The sequence below is a fragment of the Andrena cerasifolii genome, chromosome 3 (genome assembly GCF_050908995.1).
Source record: "Andrena cerasifolii isolate SP2316 chromosome 3, iyAndCera1_principal, whole genome shotgun sequence".
In the NCBI taxonomy this organism is placed as follows: Eukaryota; Metazoa; Arthropoda; class Insecta; order Hymenoptera; family Andrenidae; genus Andrena; species Andrena cerasifolii.
Window position 1 is genome coordinate 16,908,268 of NC_135120.1, and position 19,499 is coordinate 16,927,766.

A 19,499-nucleotide genomic window follows, 5' to 3' on the forward strand; every position below is an offset into this window, starting at 1 on the left:
TCCTCCTCCTCCTCCACTTGATGTGCTCCTCTTTCTGCGCCCTCTTCTGATGCCGACTTGGCGTGTTAATTGTCGTTAGCTCGTTAGGTTCACTCGCGACACTTCCGCCCTTGTAATTGCTCTTCCTACTCTTTCCCCTGCGGCCACCATCTTCGTCGAATCATTGAGCTGCTGCCGCGTTTTTCTATGCTTCTGGTGCCTTCCCTGAATCCAACGTGAAATAAGTGGTTAGGTATTGGCAACTTTCCCCTGCAAAAAATTTTGCACGCAATTTAAGGGTGGCTTCGCCGCCGGAGGCCCAAAAACTTGGGAAGTTTCCAGGAATTTGGAGGGAACAAACTACTGGGTGGATTGTTCGTTGTAATTTTACATACCTAGGTGTTCGTTGGCTTAGAAAATAATAGCTTTTCAAAAATATATTCAAAAGATGCTTATGAAAAAACTTGCCCCCGTTCGCGAGAGTAATTTATTGTGGGTCACTACTGTGAGCTGGAGCAAAAATTAAAACCAAATTCAGCTGAGCTTTTTATGGTTTCAACATGGGATGTTAAAAATTCACAAAATAACGGCATTCTGATGTTAAAATGGTGACAAATTTTGGTTTCTTTATTAATAACAGAAGAACTGTCGTACGCATTGTTATGGTTCCAGTTCAGGCAGTAGAGGGATATGTTTTCTGCAATCTCTGGCAATTTTAAGGCGGCAGCTTTATTAGTTTTTCAGATATCACTTCCACAAACTTGAAAAATATAGTTTCGAAAAGAATGGCTACCAACCCCAGTGACCTGAAATTAAGTAAATTTATTTTGAAGATTTTACTTTTTAAATAAAAGAAGCTTTATTTTTATTAGGTATATTTTATTTCTTGTTATTGTTTTACAAGGCTTTTTAATGGGTTATTTGATAGCGAGTATAATTAATATTATTTTAAATTTTCTGTAGTTTTAAGCCTAAAATGGAACTATGAATAGCTTGGTAATTTTAATAATTGCATAGTGTATTAGTTGATCTATGGGTTGGTAATTTTATGCAAAATAAAGTTCACAAAATTATGGGATCTGTACTGAATTTAACTAATTTTTTGTCATTTGGAGAATTGGTAGGTTTCTACATAACTTGGCCCAATTTACCGTGAAATTACACCTACTTCGTACCTACCTATACGTATACCATCGAATTGTAAGAGAATTAGGTACTCAACTAACTGTGCTCCAGTACATTTTCGTTCAGATATTTAAAGGGTGTTTAAAGAATCGATGCTGTAAAAATAGATTGTACCCTACACACTGTGACCTTTAAAATTTAAATCCTTCTGATTTTTATTTCCATTTCCAATCGAAAAGTACAGTGCACTCGACGATACCACTTAATGCTGGAAACAAATTAAAACAGCGTGCGCAATATTCATATAAAAGAGTATCTAATTAAAAAAAAACCGGATGTTCTCAAGTCAATGATGAATGAAAGCATTCTTATTTCATAACTCAGAAATTGTTGACTTCTACCTATATCCATGTTTACGGGATCGTTTTCTGTTCATTTCGACGAGCATTAGTTGCTTGCAAAGTTTCTGCCATGAATTTGCGAGCACCCCTGTGCATGTGCTCCGAGTATAGTCTATTTGTATTCATACCCGTCCTATTATAAACACTAGTGCCACCGGTTCATTGAATGTGCACAAATGGTCGGCACCTCGTTTCTTTCCAACCATTTAACATTAGCTGGCATGTCGCTCGCTCGCGTCCCATCATATTTCATCGCCCTAAAAACATTATCGCGGAAACATTGGCGCTCGCGAATATTTTGCGCCGCACGCGAGCTACCTCCATGATCGGCAGCCCCGGAAACCGAATTATTATAGAAAATTCCGCTGCCGACGCGACAAATGAAGCTTTTTCCCCCTAGATAATTAATTGGAGTTATCAGACAATCGAGGTTTTACGAAACAGGGTTTCTTGCTTCTGTTCTTTCGGTTCCCAGCGAGTGCTAATTAATCAAACTTTGATCCCTTAATCTCTTCCCGAAACCATTATAACAGTTGCTCGGAATCTAATTAATATTCTGATTATTACGAGAGAATTATTAATTCCCCGATGCTACGTATGAAGTTTCTTACTGCTTCTGGTAATTAACGAGCAGGTGTTGATGAGGCTGATAATTTCTTAACACCATTTCGCGTAACTTTCTTTGCCTTGCGCAGAACCTGGGGGCAATAAATAGAATAACTCGGAAATATTTATACGACGCTTTTGCACGAATCTCGTATCATCTTGGATAGAAACGTAAATCGAGAAAATAGATATAATGGGGTTAATGGATTAGTTTCGAAGATACCAATGGTTCGCCATGGATTTAATAAATCTAACTTTTTGAAGTTTGATTTCCCTTAAAAATGTACCTATGCATCCCACATTCCCTTGATTATTAAATAGCGCAAGCTTTTCAATACGTTCGACCCATAAACACTCCAATATTCTAAAATATCGCCTGGTGAAGAATTGCGCAGAATCAACAATGCTTTACGTCTCAAAGCATCTTACAAAACGATATTTTTAATACCAATAATAATCACAGCCTTCAATTGCAAATATTTTTGCAAATAGGTACTTCCCCGCTCTCCTTCTTCCCCTTCCTTCTTTAATCCTCACTGCAACCCTTCCTACTTTCCAACTTCCGCCTTATCTCTCCTTTCATCTCTATAACTTCCGCTTCCACAGTACCTCCGCGATGTCGTCGTTTTACATAACCACGTGCAGCGCCAGCTTCGAGCTAAATTCTTACAGTGAAAATTAATCCGACCCTCGTGGAACGCTCTAATAATACTCCCCCGTAATCGAGGATCCACTATTTAAGGATACTTTTATAATACGCAAGAATGGGGTTGCAGGGAGGGTGAAAAAGACATTGCGAGGCAGTAACTGTACAAAGTGTATTAGCAGACGATGAGGAGATTACATCGTCGGCCCGTACGGTAATACGAAAGTATTGGAAAACCATGGTATGCCTTATCAGTCACGCTTGAAGGTCCTCGAAGATTACTTTAATATTTTTCGCGCTTCCCGTCGCGAAAGTGATTTCGAGGGGGTAGCGGAGCCCTGGATATCGAGTGGCTCGTAACGACCGATACAAGTTGAGAAGGATCATCCTTCCTCGCTGCGATATGTTATGGCGGAGCAGGCCGAGGGGTGCCGCCGCCCCGCGATTCCTATCGTCCCGTGAGAGGAGCGCATAGGAACTCAACGTATAATCCGTTTCGGTCTAATGCCTAATCCCACGGACAAAATTTATTGGATTCCCTCGGTCCTTAATGCCAAATATGCGCGTGCAACTTTCAAATCGGAGACTCGTGACGGAAACGTACTCCTCGATTATAGGACGACGATTGCTCGAGAGCACAGTGAGCAGGAGACAAAGTAGACACACTAGATATATTAGGGTGCCACTCAGTTATTTAGTAAAAAAAAATCCAACTTTATACTTTAAATTATTAGAAAGAAATCTTGCAAACAACGAAAATTAAGGAATGCAATACAACCCCCGCTAGTCCATTTTACTTTTGTTTTGTAGAATTGTCGTTATCTGTAATGGTTATGTCAATTACTGTCTATAAAATTGTGATTATTTTTTTTAATTCGATAAATTAGAATATTTGTAGGACTTGGAAGACAGTTGGGACATTCGAAATAAGATAAATCCTTCAATAAAAATTTGAACAGGTAATTTTTTGTTAATTTCCACGCGCAGTCGCCACGGGATAATATTTTCCGAATGAGCTGAAATTTGGTGCAGCGCAATTTTAACTGAAAAGGAACAAAACTTTTAAGCCTACCCCAAAAGTAATTGCACCAGAAACATTCAAACGAAAAATGTCCAAAACACTTGGACGGGGATGGAGAATATATTTAAACACCCTGTCGCATGTGTGCTCTCCCTTTAGGCGTGTAGAAAATAGCTGCTAGATAGATGGACGTGGAACACGCTGCTTAACCGTGTCGTTCCTCTCACCTTCTCACCCTCCCAGCCTCTCGCCCCCTAGGCCTGCCGTGCCTCCCCCCCGATCTACCCCTCCACCTCGTCGTCCATTCTTTTTCTGGCTCGCTCCGTGAATGGCCGTTACTAACGCATCATGGCCGGCTATTGTCGCCGACTGGCTTTTCTAGTCGATTTCAAAATGATAATCGCGGCGTGTCGGTCAGGGGAGGGTTGCGAGGTGTCACGCCGGAACGAGTGGCCCAATGTGCGTGATCTTTTTCATTTCCCCCCGATCTCCGTACACAGAACCACCCATCCGTCGATGCGCCTATGGCGTCGGGCCGTTTGCGCCCCGTGGAACAGCCAGGGGAAAGGGGGGAAAGCAGGACGCGCGTCTCGACGCCGTGAGGATAATAAAAATTGCGCGAACAGGACGAGAGGGGAGGGGTAGGAGGGGCCGTGGCGTGGTCGACATTACGCGTTATTAGCCGACCCTTAATAATATGCCCGTTTTTGCCGAGGACAGGGCGAATTTTCAGGCCCGACGGTGACTCCTCTCCGCTCCGGTGAACACCGCGGGTAATCCTGCTAACATCTGTATCATCGACGGCTATTCTAGCATTCGACGCGGCGAACGATGCATCTGGCCCCTCCGTGTGACTCCTCTGTGCCGAGCAACCCCTGCGGAACCTGGGCGATCCCTCTGCTCCTGACACGAGCACTTACACGCGCCTTTTCCTTTCCCGATTGGACCGAGGGAAGCATCCTGGTTCCTTGGTCTTTTACTGTGCTTAGCGGCACCGACTGTTGTGGCGATTGTTTAAGCTTGTTAAGCGGTTGTTCAGTCCCGGAGGAGAAAGGCGTTGGCTTTTATGGGAGCAGGCGCGGTTAACGATGCAACTGCTGAGCGGGCTTCTTGGTCCGGGGCCTAGCAGCAGAGCAGAGACAGGATCCGTCTGTCAGTAGTTTCTGGGCTTCCGCAGACCTGTACGAATGGAAATTAAATAAAGTAAATGAGCGAAGACAATTCCCATGAATCGTGCCACGTGCCAGTAAAATTTAACCGCACGTTGCGATCTATTCTCAAGAGGAGCAACAATGTCTCCGCAAGTCCCACTTTTAGCGCATATCGAGCCCCGCCACCTCCGGGGGCACACGCCGCAAGTAACGAGAACTATGAAAGCAACAAAGACCCGTTTCGTGTCGCTTACCACGCGACCGCCGACAGTTATCGGACAAAGAAACTAAGGAAGTAGAAAAATAATTGAAGCGTATTAAAAACGTTTCGATAGAAGAAACGGGGTCGCGAATCACGGCTCGCCACTTCGCGTCCGTTCGCTATACGAACGGAGGGGTTGGCAGGGCACAGTAGTAGGAATTCTGCCATGAAGGAAAAGGACCCACAATGAGCCAGAAGGATCGTTCCTCGACGGCAACAATCGGTCACGAGCGAGCCACGCACCGTTTAAACTTCGCCAGCGTGCCCGCTGTTATTGTTGCGTGCACGCCGCTAAAGTGTAGCATTGTTTCCTATATCGGAAGTTAAGTGGCCGCCATAGAAGGCCATGGAATGGCCGATTGTATCGCGGGACCTGCTCTCCTCTCTCTCTCGAGTGTCTCTCGAGGAGGTAGAAAGGCACGCGTACAGCGGAAGGTTATAAGAGTTTCTCTTTGTCGCGTCCTCCCTACAGCCACTCTCCCCGTTTCCCTTTATCGCTTCTTTCCGCGATCATTAACGCGGGTTGGTCTTTCCGATTTCCTCGAGGACCACTCCAGTTCGGCCCCGCGACGATCCGATGTACCGGGTGACCTGAAAGAGTGGACGAAGAATTTTGGAGCAGTGACGATTTTGGATTGTTGGCACCCAATGGCACCCTTGGATTCGCGGGAGCTTGGTGTTGCGTCTGGTAGAGGTGGCCTCTTGAAGGCAGCGGGGGGCAACCCGATACTGCCGGGTGAATTCCAGAAAGCCGTAGCTGGTTAAAAGGTGGTTCTGAGATAAATGACTTTTAGTAGTTTGTGTTATGAGCGAGTTTCGTGCCCTTTAATAATCCGGTATTGTTTTCTATTTCAAACCAAGGGTTTAGGTGCTACAGGTTCCACCAATTTGGATGATTTTTTTTGACACCTCGACTTTGACGACTCCCCAGTGCCGTCTACAGTGATTAATTTTAAAACAAAAAATTCATTTCTATAGTTTAAGACATTCTTAATACAATGCAAAAATTCCCATTAAATTATATGCAGTAGTTTTCCTCTAATTAATTCCTAAAAATCACCTATTTTTATGGGCTCTAAACCGAAACAGCCCCTTAAATTATTGTAAACTCTCGTAAATCTGAAATTCAAGCAAACCTTACAGAATTTTCCAAACATTTAATTATCTACGTACCTACATTATACACGGCTAAGAAAACTTAATTTTAAATGTATACTTATATTATACATATGCGCATGTATGTACCACATATGTCCCCGATTATTCGATTTCTCCTTTAAATCAACCTATAGACTGGCGCGATCGCCGTGGCCACAATGGCAGCTAAAGATCGGCATTGTATCAGCCACGGCACGTTCGAGACCAATAGAAAAATTCCGGTGCTGGAGGCTTGACGTTTAGGCGAGTGCACCAACGGCCATTATCGGCGTTAATAATGCTGTTCGCCACTCGTGCACCCCTAGGGACCATTACTCGACAACGACTCTGCCACCTTTATTTCCCCGCTGGCCGGGACCGCGTCCGAGACTTTAAACCTCGTTTTTCTCGCGGTTGTCGTCGTATTTTAACGGTTTCGCGAACGAGCGCGTACGAAGCGCGCGTTTTACGATCCTCATTATTCTTGTACCTTCTTTTGCATCCGTTGCTCCGGAATTACGGGCACTCGTGGATTTTCCAGAACGGTTCGATGGTCCCGTGAGTGTCGATCGCGAGCGTTCCCCTTGGTGTACCCGTTTCCCCAGCCCGACGACCCTTCATGCCGATTTGTATTTTCACCGTTACTGAACATCGTGTACAGTTCGACAATTAAAGCCCTGGGAATAAGCGAATAGGAGATACGTTTGCAATCGATGTATTCGATTTGGAGAATTCGGTAGGGAAGAATTATTCACGGTGGAGAAGGCAATTATGATAGTAAAAGCGTTTTTAACTCGTCGAGAGACTAAGGAGTTTACCACTGTTAGGCTTTCAGGTTCTGACTTATGCCTCTTGTATCTCTTTGTTGTTCTCGAAAATTATATTCTGCTTGGACGGAGGGGGATTTTTGGAAGCATGAAGAATATTACGAAAGCGTGACAATGAAATTTGTGTGAGAGTAATTTTCGGAAAACTTGTAGTCTTCTTATATTAGAATTTACAAGCACTTATTGATATAGTTTTAGATCTAATTTTATTATGATGAATAGTAAAAATACACATAGTTACAAATTCTTTAGTACTAGAGCGCGGTTACGACTTCCTAGCCATCGTAGAAGAAGGAAGCAGGAAGTTGAAAGCGAGGTTTCGTACGAGAAAGGCAAAATATTGCGCCATCTAATAGGGGACATTATCGTGGAATTACTTAGAAAATTCTCTTCGAAACCGTGGTCCGAAATTCGCGAAAAAATGTTTGTCCTTTCCTCAGCGATGACGAATAATATAAACAGTGACGTTATTTTCTGATAAAAGTTATTCGAGCGATTGTTCGTTACTTTAGTACCAGCGATGGGGTAAAGTTTGCCGCGAGGAAACGGAGGGGGCGATGGTTTTCATAATGATACCGTCGAGGAAGCGAGAGAACTCGAGAGATAATCCGTAACTCCCGTTCAGGGATGCGGTTAAGGTTCATCGTGGATGCTGGCAGGGAGCCACGCTCGTAGCACTAAACTTCTCGCGAAATCTGAGGACTGCTACACCAAGTTTCCACTACAGGATGTAGAGTCCAGAACAATGTGGAACCTCCTCTCCCTCCTGCTTCTTTCGCGCTCTCCTTCTCACTGCCTGCACCTTCTATCTTCGTCTTTATAGTTTCTGCAGCTTCCACTTCCCTTTGGCTTTTCCCTTTTCGTCACACTTTTTTTTCTGACACACTTTCCACACTCATTCCTCGTCCTTGTTTCTCTCGCCTTCATTCTTCCGCTCGTCTTTTCGGCATGCTAGGTAAATAGGTATAAGTAAAACTTAATGCTTTTGTTTTAATATTTGTGAAACATTCCTACGAGAACGTTTCCTAAAAGTCTGAGGTTAGCTGAAATGTTGCTTGTTATTAATGTCAAAATTACCACTTCTTAATATTTTATACTAATTTTTGCATATAGGGTAGGTCAGGGTGAGATGGTCATAGGGGAGAGATGGGCAGTTGCATTTTTTTTTCTTTTGTGAAATTTGTGTATTAAATAATAATTTTTCGTTTATTCATATTAACGGATATGTAGACAAAGGATTGAAGTTTTGTTCTACATCATTTTCGTTGCTTTATTTCAAATAGCCTGGCTCCAAACGAAAATATAACCATCTCACCCGGACTTACCCTAGGTACCACGTGGAATTAATTTTGAGATAAATTATAGGTTTCAAAATAAGGAGTGTTATATTGTAGGTGAGAAATGGGGTGAAACCAACGATAAGGGTAGACATTATTTAAGGAGGATACAAGGATAGGTTTATTGAAAACGATCTTTCAGGACAATCCGACCAGTGTTGCTAATTTGGATGTTTTACTTGCAAGTCTAGATGATTTTAAATACGTTTGGATGTCAGAGATTCTATTCAGACGTTGGATGTAAATCTAGATAGTTTTAATAGAATCATGGATGTTTTTAGTTAAGGTTGAATACCATTATCAAAAATAAATTTAATTAATTGGAATATTAAAACAGATACAGAATCCTCCTGGAATAAAGTTCTTCAATTTAAAGATGCCTCCGTTTCAAATCCATTCGGAAAAATTAGTAAATGTGCGATTTTTAATTACATAAAATCCGAACTGAGAAATAAAATAAAATTAGAACTGCTAAATGGCATTTTGATGATTCAATTCAGTTTATTCAGACTAGAAATATTATGCACAAAATGGGCCGGGAAATAATTGGTCTCTCTATTATTACCTCTGAATAGTAACTTCATAACAGAAGCCAGAAACTGAAGAGAATGAAACGGTGTTAGAAAATAGGCGGGAAAGTTGGATGGTAGGGTGAAAGAGATTCTATCGAGTTGTTATCAGGTTTCCATTAGCGGATCGGAGACACGATTGAAGCAGTAAAACACTAAACAAGCGACAGTAAAGATTGTCACAGTCTTACAGAGCTGAATCTAGGGTTGCAGGATTGAAGTCAAGGATTGAACAAAAACTCGAGCAAAAACTATTGGGAATAACTTGCTACAGAAATAGTAGTGAACAGGAGCTGAGCACCTACACAATAAAAACTGAAATGGAATTAGAATTTTATTGAAACAGACAAAATTCGAATAGCACCTCGCGACATATTTTCCAGAGTTAGAAAAACGAAATCGATAGAAGGAATCAGTCACTCAGGAGTTACAATGCCGCGGAGTTCAGAATATGTAATTGTTGCACGGAGAAAACTAAAATTATTTGTTTTAAGAAATATGTCCCATGTTAAAAGTAACCACAGGTATTGTTATTTTCCGCGTAAAACCACTTTCAAAAACGGCGTTACTTATGGGACGACCTGGTGGATGAAGAAAAGAAGGAAAAGGGGATGGCAGAGGAGGAGGAAAGCAGAGGGATGGCACTTTCGTTGGATGACAGAGGCGTATCGTGCTAGGGAGACCAACGACTGGCGTTGGGACGCTCGATGTCTTATCGTGCATCCCCCTTCGCTCTTTCCTCCAGCTATTCCGCCACCTCTTCCTTCCCCCCGCAGATCTCGTCGTCGTGAGCCAAAACCCAGTGACGCCTGGACGCGTTCACCCAGAAACCGACGATAAGGTTCACCCAGCAACGCCTGCCTGCCCACTCTCTGCCCGGCCTCACATACACGCATCCCCGGCGCCGTACACGCACCCAGATATTTATATAAGAAAACTGACGAAGGGCTCTGTCGACGACCCTTAGAAAAAAAAGGCGACAGGGTCAGTAAAAACCCGCGACGCTTCGATCGATTCGGCGGGTCCAACCAATCTTGCGAGAATTTCGCGATTTATTATGTAATTTTAGGTGTATAAAATTACTTAAATGGGATCGTGTCGCGCTTGCGCGCTAAATGTGTAAGTTTTATAATTGAAACTCGGTAGAAGCATGTATTCGAAAATTATTAGGGAAGAATTAAGTTTAACTTGCTTCCTACATGCCTGTTAGATGATAAATTTATTAAGAATACCCTTAGATATAAGAATAAGGGGATTATTTAATATGCTCAGCTAGATAATAGTGCCACCCTGTATGGGTGCTGTTAATTTTGGTTGATCTTTGCGCTTCGATTTCGTTAATTCCCCATCTCTTCTATTTCTTCTATCTGCTTCCCTTATCCTTCTGTTTTTTTTCTGAATCTCCCCTTCGTCATCCTTGATTACATCCCTATGATCCTTCGTGAAATGGTCCCCCATGTTGTATTCGGATCTTCAAGAACTATCTCCTGAAATTAAACGAATGTAATATTATTACAATATTTGTATTTAGGATGGACTTTAGCATTAATATTGAGAGAGAATTTTTATTTAATTATTATACTGAAGTCAGTATTTAAAATAAATACTAGTTTTATCACTTTGAACGGCATCGGCGAGTTTTCACGCCCGGGGTTTCCATCCTTTTTGCATCGACGTTTTCTGGAAAGCATAGAAAATATTGCCTGGAAGTCTCCGAATTTCTGCTTTGAAAATATGCAATGCTAGTGAAAGTAAAGTTTAAACTGCGAAAAGTAAGAAAAATAAGATAGTTCCTTTAGAAAGAATTATATCTTAAAATTGGTATCCCATAGGTTTATGTCCCTACCACTTCCTAAGCCCAATTTCATTAGAAATACTCTTATAAAGGTTTAAGTTTAAAATGCCATTATTGTCAATATGTGTAGCAGAATCGATCGCTCGGAAGGACCTGATTGGCTTGGAAAGGCATTTTTCAAAACGTCACGTTATTCAATGTGTTATTACTTGTTATAAAATCGAAAGATTTATCGTAACTCGTGAACGTTTATATATTTTTCAGTGGCAGAGCTCGAGGGTGGCGCACATTCGGACGAGACGAACAGCGGCGGTGACAACAGCAACGCCGGGAGCGTGTCTGGTGGCACGGACGATGATCAGGCACGTCTCCGCTTGAAACGGAAGCTTCAGAGGAATCGTACGAGCTTCAGTAACGAGCAGATCGACGCCCTCGAGAAGGAATTCGAGAGAACCCACTATCCGGACGTGTTCGCCAGAGAGAGACTGGCCGGAAAGATCGGCCTACCGGAAGCGCGAATACAGGTGACTATATTTTCTATGCACAATATTAGAAATGCACAAACCTATCTGATTCGGAATTTCCACTTAAAGATGATTCGCGATTTAAGGGTAATGCTTCATTGGTCCCATATTTTAAAGCAAAACTCACGATCAGGTACATCTGTGAACGGTTCTTTTTGATACCTTTGAATTATTCGCTGATTTTTATAAAATATTTATTGGTGATTACATTTTAAGGATAGGAATGAAATATTTTAATTACGCGTTCTGAACACTTTTTGGGGCATATGTATGAAATAATATTTGAATTCTTAGATTTAGAGAGGATAATAAGTAGATCTACATAATTACTACTGAAGTGTTAATTCTTAGTTGTTTGGGACTTTTTTGTTGTTCTAAGTTCGTATGGTAATCAGGAATATTGAAGAACTCTAGGTTTATTTTTGAATTTAATGCAAAGCATATTTAGAGGAATAAGAATTTTAGGGGAGAGGCAATAATTTCATTGTCAGTTAAATATTTACTAAAAACGAGAATGTTATTATTCTTTGCGTTGTTTGTGAGAAATGCAACTTTAAATATAATATATCAGTATGAATTATTTTATATTTTTTTACTCGTTTCTTCTTATAAGCAACCACCTTTTCAATTGTTGTAACTTATTTTAACAGATACCATGTATATTATGATAAACGTAGTAGATAACTTCTAATGCCTCGTATCGCAACCCTCTACTGCCGCTTGCGTTGAAAACGATCTAGTTAAGGACAATCAATCTATCGATTATTATACAAGACATAGATCCTATTCTCAATACTTACACAGTTACAGCAGTTTAAAACTTTGTCATAGTAAATCATAGTAAAATCTGAAACTAGATACGAAATGACGTTTCAGAACTTATCCCTTGGACGGTGGTGTCTGTGCTTTTTCTGACCCAAGTGTAAGGCCCCTGACACGGCCGTCTGTAGTGCAGGCCGGAACATAGTCATCGGACTGATGGTTGTTCGAAATGCGGTGTTGCAACATCGTAGTGTCCGGCCTGTACTACAGACGGCCGTGCCCCTGAACACAATGGTTAATAGTAATAGAAAAAACTTCAGTTATCGATAATATGAATTGCTTTCACTGAAATCGTTCGAACTGTCCGCCATTCCGGGGTTAAAACAAAAAAGAAGAATATGAAACATCATTTATTTACAGCTCAGTGTTATAATAAATGCTGAAAATGTGTTCCTCGAACCAACGAACGTATATGAATCTTATTCGATGCATTAATAAATCATTAATTGTTAACCACTTTCCATTTTCAATCATACACAACTGATATCTCATATTCTTTCGTTTCGAGGTCTCAAAGGCTACTTGGTATCAAGCGATTTTACTATAACACTAGTAACATATTAAACTCTTATAACTGTAGAGGGTGTTCGGCAACAGGTGTCAGAAACTTTAAAGGGTGGTTCTACATGCCAAAATAAGACGAAAAGCAAGGATGACGAAAATGCGTTTGAGGCTTCGTTTCCGAGTTATTAAACTGCGCGAAAAAGCGTCTTACGCGAGGGACTTAGACTACTGCTATTGCCGTGCCTGATCTGGTTAACGCGCGCCGGCAGTAGTATAAGTCCCTCGCATCGGACGCTTTTTATTGTATTTTCAAAGCTTAATAACTTGGAAACTAAGCCTCAAACGCAATTTCGTCATTCTTGATTTTCGTCTTATTTTGGCATGTGGAATCAACCCTTAAGATTCTGACACCTGTTGCCGAACACCCTGTATAATTGAAACTCGGTAGAAGCATGTTGTCTACGCTCGATTTGGATCACCCTGTACATTAAACCGCGAAAGCCTCCTTAGAAGTTCCCGCATTGATGTCACGCGAATGAGTGTCCAACATGGGGAATCGCATCCCGTCCGAATTGTTGAACGATATAGGCGGAACCTGTAGCCTAGCGATTGACCTGTATCTTCGTCTGTCTTCTCGTTCACTAACTCAGGTCTGGTTTTCGAATCGGCGGGCGAAGTGGCGGCGCGAAGAGAAATTGCGCACGCAACGGAGGGACAACCCGCAACATCAGCAGCAACCGCAGCAGCAACAGCAACAACAGTCCCAACAGCAGCAGCAACATACCGGCGGTGTGAGCCTCGTCGGTGCTGGCCATCCTACGCCCCCACCAGCCTCGGGTATATTAGGTGGCCAACCACCCCCGCAAGCACCACCCTCGCCGCCCAGGATACATCACGGTTTCGCGCCCACCGCCGTTTACCCAGGAATACCCAGCATGCCTGACTCGTACAGGTGAGAATTATCGTCGATTCACTGCTACTGGCACGTACTTGTGCCTTGCACAGATCTAGCGGTGCCGTGAATACAGCAGAGGCCGATGTTGGTAGCCCCGTTTGGTATATTGTCAGTGAGACAAGTACCCAGGGGTGTATGCAGCGTAGGTACATCCCTTAAGGCTCTAGGGCAGCGAAGGCCAGTTTGAGTCACTTGGGAGCCCGGTTTCCATGATGTTTACCAGAGCGGCGCGACAAGGGAGCTCGAAAGCAAATGATAACATGGGCGCGCCGTGGATAGGGAAACCTGTAGTAGTGTGCGGTGCAACCTCATACCTGTACGATAGGCTTGAATGACTGGGATTCTTGGGGGCTCCTAAGAGGGCCAGTTATTTCAGCCTAGGTGTACGAACCTGCACCGCACGCTACTACTTACACTCTTACAGTTTTTCCTATTCGTGGCGCGCCCACGTTATCATTAGCTTTCGAGCTCCCCTTCCACGCGGTTAGGATAAACATTATGAAGCTCGAGCTCCCAAATGGCTGGAACTGGCCTTTGCTGCTCCAGGGTTTGTAGAAAAGTGAACTATTAGTAAGTGATGAAGAACACATTTGGCAGTCTTTGTCCTCAAGGATACTTCTTCACGCGGATACCTCTTATAGTTAATCCCTATATCTTTGTAGAAACATGGTAGAGATCCTTTAGATCCCTACGTTACTTAACGCAGCACTATTAGTAGAATGCATAGAACACACTATACCTAGCAAAGTAATTAGCTAAATGCTCTCACTTATCCTCACCATAAGGCGCACTATCAGCAGTGCTAAATCAAAAACCCGTAAGGTGTCACCGCTCTAACATCTTGCATCAAGCGATACCACACCGTCGAGAGCAGCGGAAACTAAATGAAATAGAACTTTCCTAGTGATCGAATTAACCCCCGGCTCAGCCGTGCATGGGTGTTTTTGGACCCAAACCTGAAACGACCGAGCACAGTAGTATATATCAGCAGAGAAAACTTCAGAAATCGAAAATTGACTTGGTCTAGCAAAAAGAGCGTCATTTGAAGTACATATAGTATTAGATAGACCCAGGCACAGATTTCTGTCACCACAGAATGTCTGACACCACTGACATCCCGTTTCTGTAAAATGTTCCAGTCCCATGACGTCCATGCCGAGCTTCACGATGTCTGGCGGTAGCCAGCAGAATCAGCACACAACCAGCAGCATGTCGTCGCTGTCGACCGGAGGCGGTATGGGCCCGATGGGCATGACGGTGGGCATGACCGTGGGCCCGAGCCCTGGTGCCTGCCTACAGCAACGGGACAACGGCTACTCGTGCGGGGTCGCTCGCCCTCCCAGTTACGAGCCGCTTCATCTTGGATACGGCGCAAGGCCCACCTGCAGCCCCACCCAGCCTTACCACACGGCGGGCCTGAACCAGTACAATCAGAACACCAGCTCGACCGGTGAGTGTCTACCGCACTCACTGCACTCGCTGCTTGCACTTTAGCGGACGGACTACCACGGATAACACGCAATAGAGCCTGCCGGTAATGGATTATACTCGCTTCTGCATTACCCGAGGTCTTTCTTTCTGCGATCATAAATCCTCATCACAACTCCTGTCCATTTCTCGCTTGCACGGAACACGGGGATGGTCGCGGTACAAACGTTTGGTGGTTAGAGTGATTTGGATTTTGTGAAGGTTTTATCTTTGGGGATTGAATGCTGTCGTTTTTGTTTTGAACGTTAGATGGGGATGTCGTTAGAAATGGACTTAAAGCTTGTAAGTTTGAGGTTGACGACGAAAAAGGGGTTAGCAATTTCATGCGTAAGTGGATGGACTTGCAGGCATTCAGCGTTTGGGAACAGTCCATGGTACGATCGGCACCATAGGTGATGCCCCGTTGGTTTCCGTATTTGTAGAGTTCGGAAAAGGATATATATCATTAAACGTATCTTGTGAACCTAATCAAAGTCTTTTCACATAAATGGTAGTTTGCTATTGTGTTCTGTGTTAGCAAGGTCAAAATTTAAACATTTAAGTCCGTTTTAAAAAGTATCCTTATTTAATTTTCAAGATAAATATAGTATCACTCGATTCATCTTGACGTGCGGTTTCATAGCCTCTTTAGTCACAAATCAGTCTATACATTGAATATTGTCCTTTAACCGTTGACTGCTACTAAACTCCTCCGATTTTGGTCAAATCTTTTGCGAATTATTTGTTCGCGATACACAAAGATTTGGACTACCATTTACAAGATTGAGAGATCTCTATGTATATCTAAAAAAAAATATGCTTAATAATTGATCAAGTATAATATGAAATAGTAGTCAAAATTTTATCAACATGGGATAAAATATACGCTGCGCGCCAATAAAATTGTGACGTCCGCCGCCAAGTTTTTCAGAATCGGATTTGTTGCTACTTGTAAATAAAGTATTTGGCAATAAAAAAAATTGATATACATCCACAAATGTTGCTAAACATATAATAAAAGTTTCAACAAATTCCATTTTATCGTCTCTTTAAAAAAAATTCCGCAAAATTACTTCGTTTCCAGCGTGTTCCCCCTTAAGAGTCAGAGTTACACTTCGAGACCTCTTCCTACCAGACAAGTGTCTCAAATAATCTTTACGTACTACATAACATATTGGAGTCAGGTTATGATGCATTTCGTACGCATAAGCCTACTAAACTACCAAATCCGCGAAAGCGCATGATAAGTTAATTTTAACAAATAATCCGAGCACACCAAACGGAGCAGCTAATTAGAGGTGATGAAAATCATGTTGCAGGTCTGATATCGCCAGGCGTGAGTGTGCCGATCGCGGTACCAGGGCAGCCAGCACCAGACATGGCGGCGCAATATTGGTCACCAAGGCTGCAGTGACCGTGGTGGTCATCGGTGTCGACATCCTCTCCGTAGGCTCGAGCTTCTTTCACTTACGTTAGCTTACAAACGTTATAGACACAGGAGAACACAAGGAGAAGACGTTCGAGATCGATGAAAGGCAGTTGCTGCAAAGGTTTAACAGAATCTTCTGTCGCCGATAATCGTCGATTGCCTTCGAATCTAGCGGCGACCCCATATGGCACAGTCGCCCGAGGAACGGACGACGAAGGGGCGAAGAAAAAGAACGATAGCGACAGTAAGAGACGCGTGTAAAAATAGGCGTTACCCTCGATGGAAGGACGCCGTGTTCAAATGGAAGCCTCTGCTCGGGAGGATCGTTTCCTTCTCGCGCGGTCAAGCATTTTCCTTTGGAAATCGACAGGCGTGTACGACTGGGGCGCCATTGCACGTGACGGCGGAGCATTGCTCGAAATTATCTCGTGTTATCTGGCTCCTCGGCGGCCAGATCGCTGGTACCTTGTAATTATTTTTAGCGTAATCTTTTAGCAAGGGTTCGTCGAACTCGAGAGCGAAATTCAGCTTTAAGCCGACCGGTCGATCGCAAACTGGTCGATCGGTTAACCGTACTCCGAGCGATACTCGTACACGCCCGAGAGAACAAGCAGAAGAGCCACTTCAGCCTCGAACAGGCTCGCAGGAAGAATAACTCGATCATCTCTAGAAGACTCTGCTGTAGGCTCGCGTTCTCCTCGACGTTACAAGGGGGAGGGGGAAAGAAATCCACGCTCGACAGAGACGCCGCGTGATCCGCAACTACCGTAGTAGCGTAAATTATTAATAGCCGTCGCTTGAGGATCTCGTTTACGTTTCTAGCCACGATCGCGGTTCCCTTCGGTAGCTGTCGAATGGCGAGATGAAGAAAAGATTCTTGTATCGTCGCGGCGCGATTCAGCTCGCGGAAGAGATCATTCGGCGGTCAGGGGAGATGGCGTTCCCATGGTGGTCCATGACGACACCGTGTAAAACCTTCCGAACGTAACGGAGCCACGAGGTACCAAGACTTTTCTTTTATATATGTTGCTAGCTGAATTCATGTACTCGCGTAACAGACGTAAACTATTTTCGTTTCAATGGTAATTAAGTAACGTAGACAGCGATGGAATCGCCACCTTATCAGCCAATAAAGATCGAACAGGACGGGGGGTTCTTGGGCGTCTAATTGTAAGATAATTCTGTAAATGGCGACGAAACACGGTACAACCGCGCGAAGAAATTTTGAAACCTAAAATATCGGGGGCACATGTACTCGGTCCGTTTGTGTTGTTACTTTTCCAACAGTTTAGCGAACGTTGAAAGCTGCTTCAGAAATACGGGTGCAAACTGAACTGGCTGGTAGAACTTATGCGAAGAAATAACAGTTTAGAAGAAATAACATTAACTTCTTAAAATATAATAAAAAAGAAGCACAGATTCACGTTTATTTAGAGAGACTTCATGGTATTACTAAAAATATTAGAGGAATTATTTCGTTACTTTTTGGAGCTAGGTTTGTTAAAACTTTTTCGTTTGCACGAGCTCTATTAACCAGTTAAGCCCGCACTTATATTTCTGGAACGCTCTGTACATGTATCTTCCGCGAAGAAACGTTCATGCGTAAAGATTGTGAGAAACGTGACACAGCCGATAAGTTTATTCCGAGTTTTCTCGTTCCTTGGAGCAAACTGTCGCTACTTTCACCGCAAATGGAACTCGTCGCCTTTTCGTTCGAGCTTAACGTTACGTCCCCGCGCGTAACAGCGAGAAGGAGCGACGATCTTATTTGTTTTCGACATAGGTTAAACGAAATTTCATATCCGACGAAAGCGGGCGCGTTCGGTAGGATGAGCAATTAATTACCGATTCGGGATGGAAGTTTTTATTGAAAAATGAAGATGAGAATTGTACAACTTTAGCGAAATAACTTCGACATCAGCGACGAAAAGAGAAGGGTGAGGGGAGTTAGCAATGGCGTCTCGCAGAATTTTTAACCGCAGTTTCTTAGATGTAACCCTCTCTAGGCGAATAAAAAAAAACGTAAAATAGTTTTTAAGTCGGTATTATTTATATTCGTGTAAGGGGGGGGGGCGGAGCGAAGCAAGAGTAATTGAACGTTCATTGTGTGTACATCGTAAAGATATCGACATTTATAATATAGTTGACTCTAATCCCAAGTATCCGATAAAGCAAAGGTCGATTCTCAACATTTATATCCGGTGCAAGATTGATCAATAAAGGAAACAATGCGACAACCAGATATGTTAACCGTACGATTATGCATTCCAAATAAATAGTGTGTGCATTTAAGCAGCAATTTCTTTCCTGTTCTCACCTTTCGATAAACTCGCGCCACATTACGAAAATTTTGTCATCACCAATTTTCCCCCCTTTTCCTATCCCATAAACTATAGAAGGGAGCTAAGTGTTGCGTAGTAGACACTTTTATGAATATATTACGTAGTTTTCGAAATAGTTAAATGAATGGCCAGGGTGTCAGCTTGCCCGATGGCACTGGGCCCGGTGGGCCCCTAATGAAGTGGGCCCTCTTAAACACTGTAATTACTAAAAAAATATACATTATTTCACAGAAATTTTAATTGTACTTTTTTGCCACTTATCTATTTGTTTAAATTTGATTTAGCTCTTATAAAAATGAATGGTAGCTTTATATTTGTGGGTGGGCCCCCTTTGTCTCCTGGCAACCAATATTTTTAGACCCAGTCCACCACTGTGAATGGTTATTGAAACGATTTTATCACTTATTGAGACATTGAATGCGTTTAAAGAGTACAAACGTGATAGGTCTGTTAGATATCTGATGCATAATATAGGCACCTTTTGCCTCTGAAAAGGCAATAGTAGAAAAAGGCAATTTTTGGAAGATATTCGAAAACGAAAATGCTTTCATAGTATGATTCTATATGTTTCAGGAATCAGAGATTAATGATGATAAAGAC

General features: G+C 42.7%; 1 protein-coding gene across 3 annotated transcripts in view; it reads left to right on the top strand.

Moving 5' to 3' along the window:
• Positions 1-18,797, top strand: part of LOC143366681 (paired box protein Pax-6) — a 128,375-nt gene extending 109,578 nt beyond the window's left edge. The window contains exons 7-10 of one of the 3 annotated variants that reach the window (XM_076807926.1): positions 11,121-11,380; positions 13,384-13,658; positions 14,801-15,111; positions 16,448-18,797. In XM_076807926.1, the coding sequence (XP_076664041.1) occupies positions 11,121-11,380; positions 13,384-13,658; positions 14,801-15,111; positions 16,448-16,542 (941 nt within the window). In that variant the 3' untranslated portion in view covers positions 16,543-18,797. Of the gene's footprint in view, positions 1-11,120; positions 11,381-13,356; positions 13,659-14,800; positions 15,196-16,447 lie in introns of all 3 variants that reach the window. The other 2 variants (XM_076807927.1, XM_076807925.1) reach the window with 2 other exon arrangements.
• The last annotated feature ends 702 nt before the right edge of the window (positions 18,798-19,499 follow it).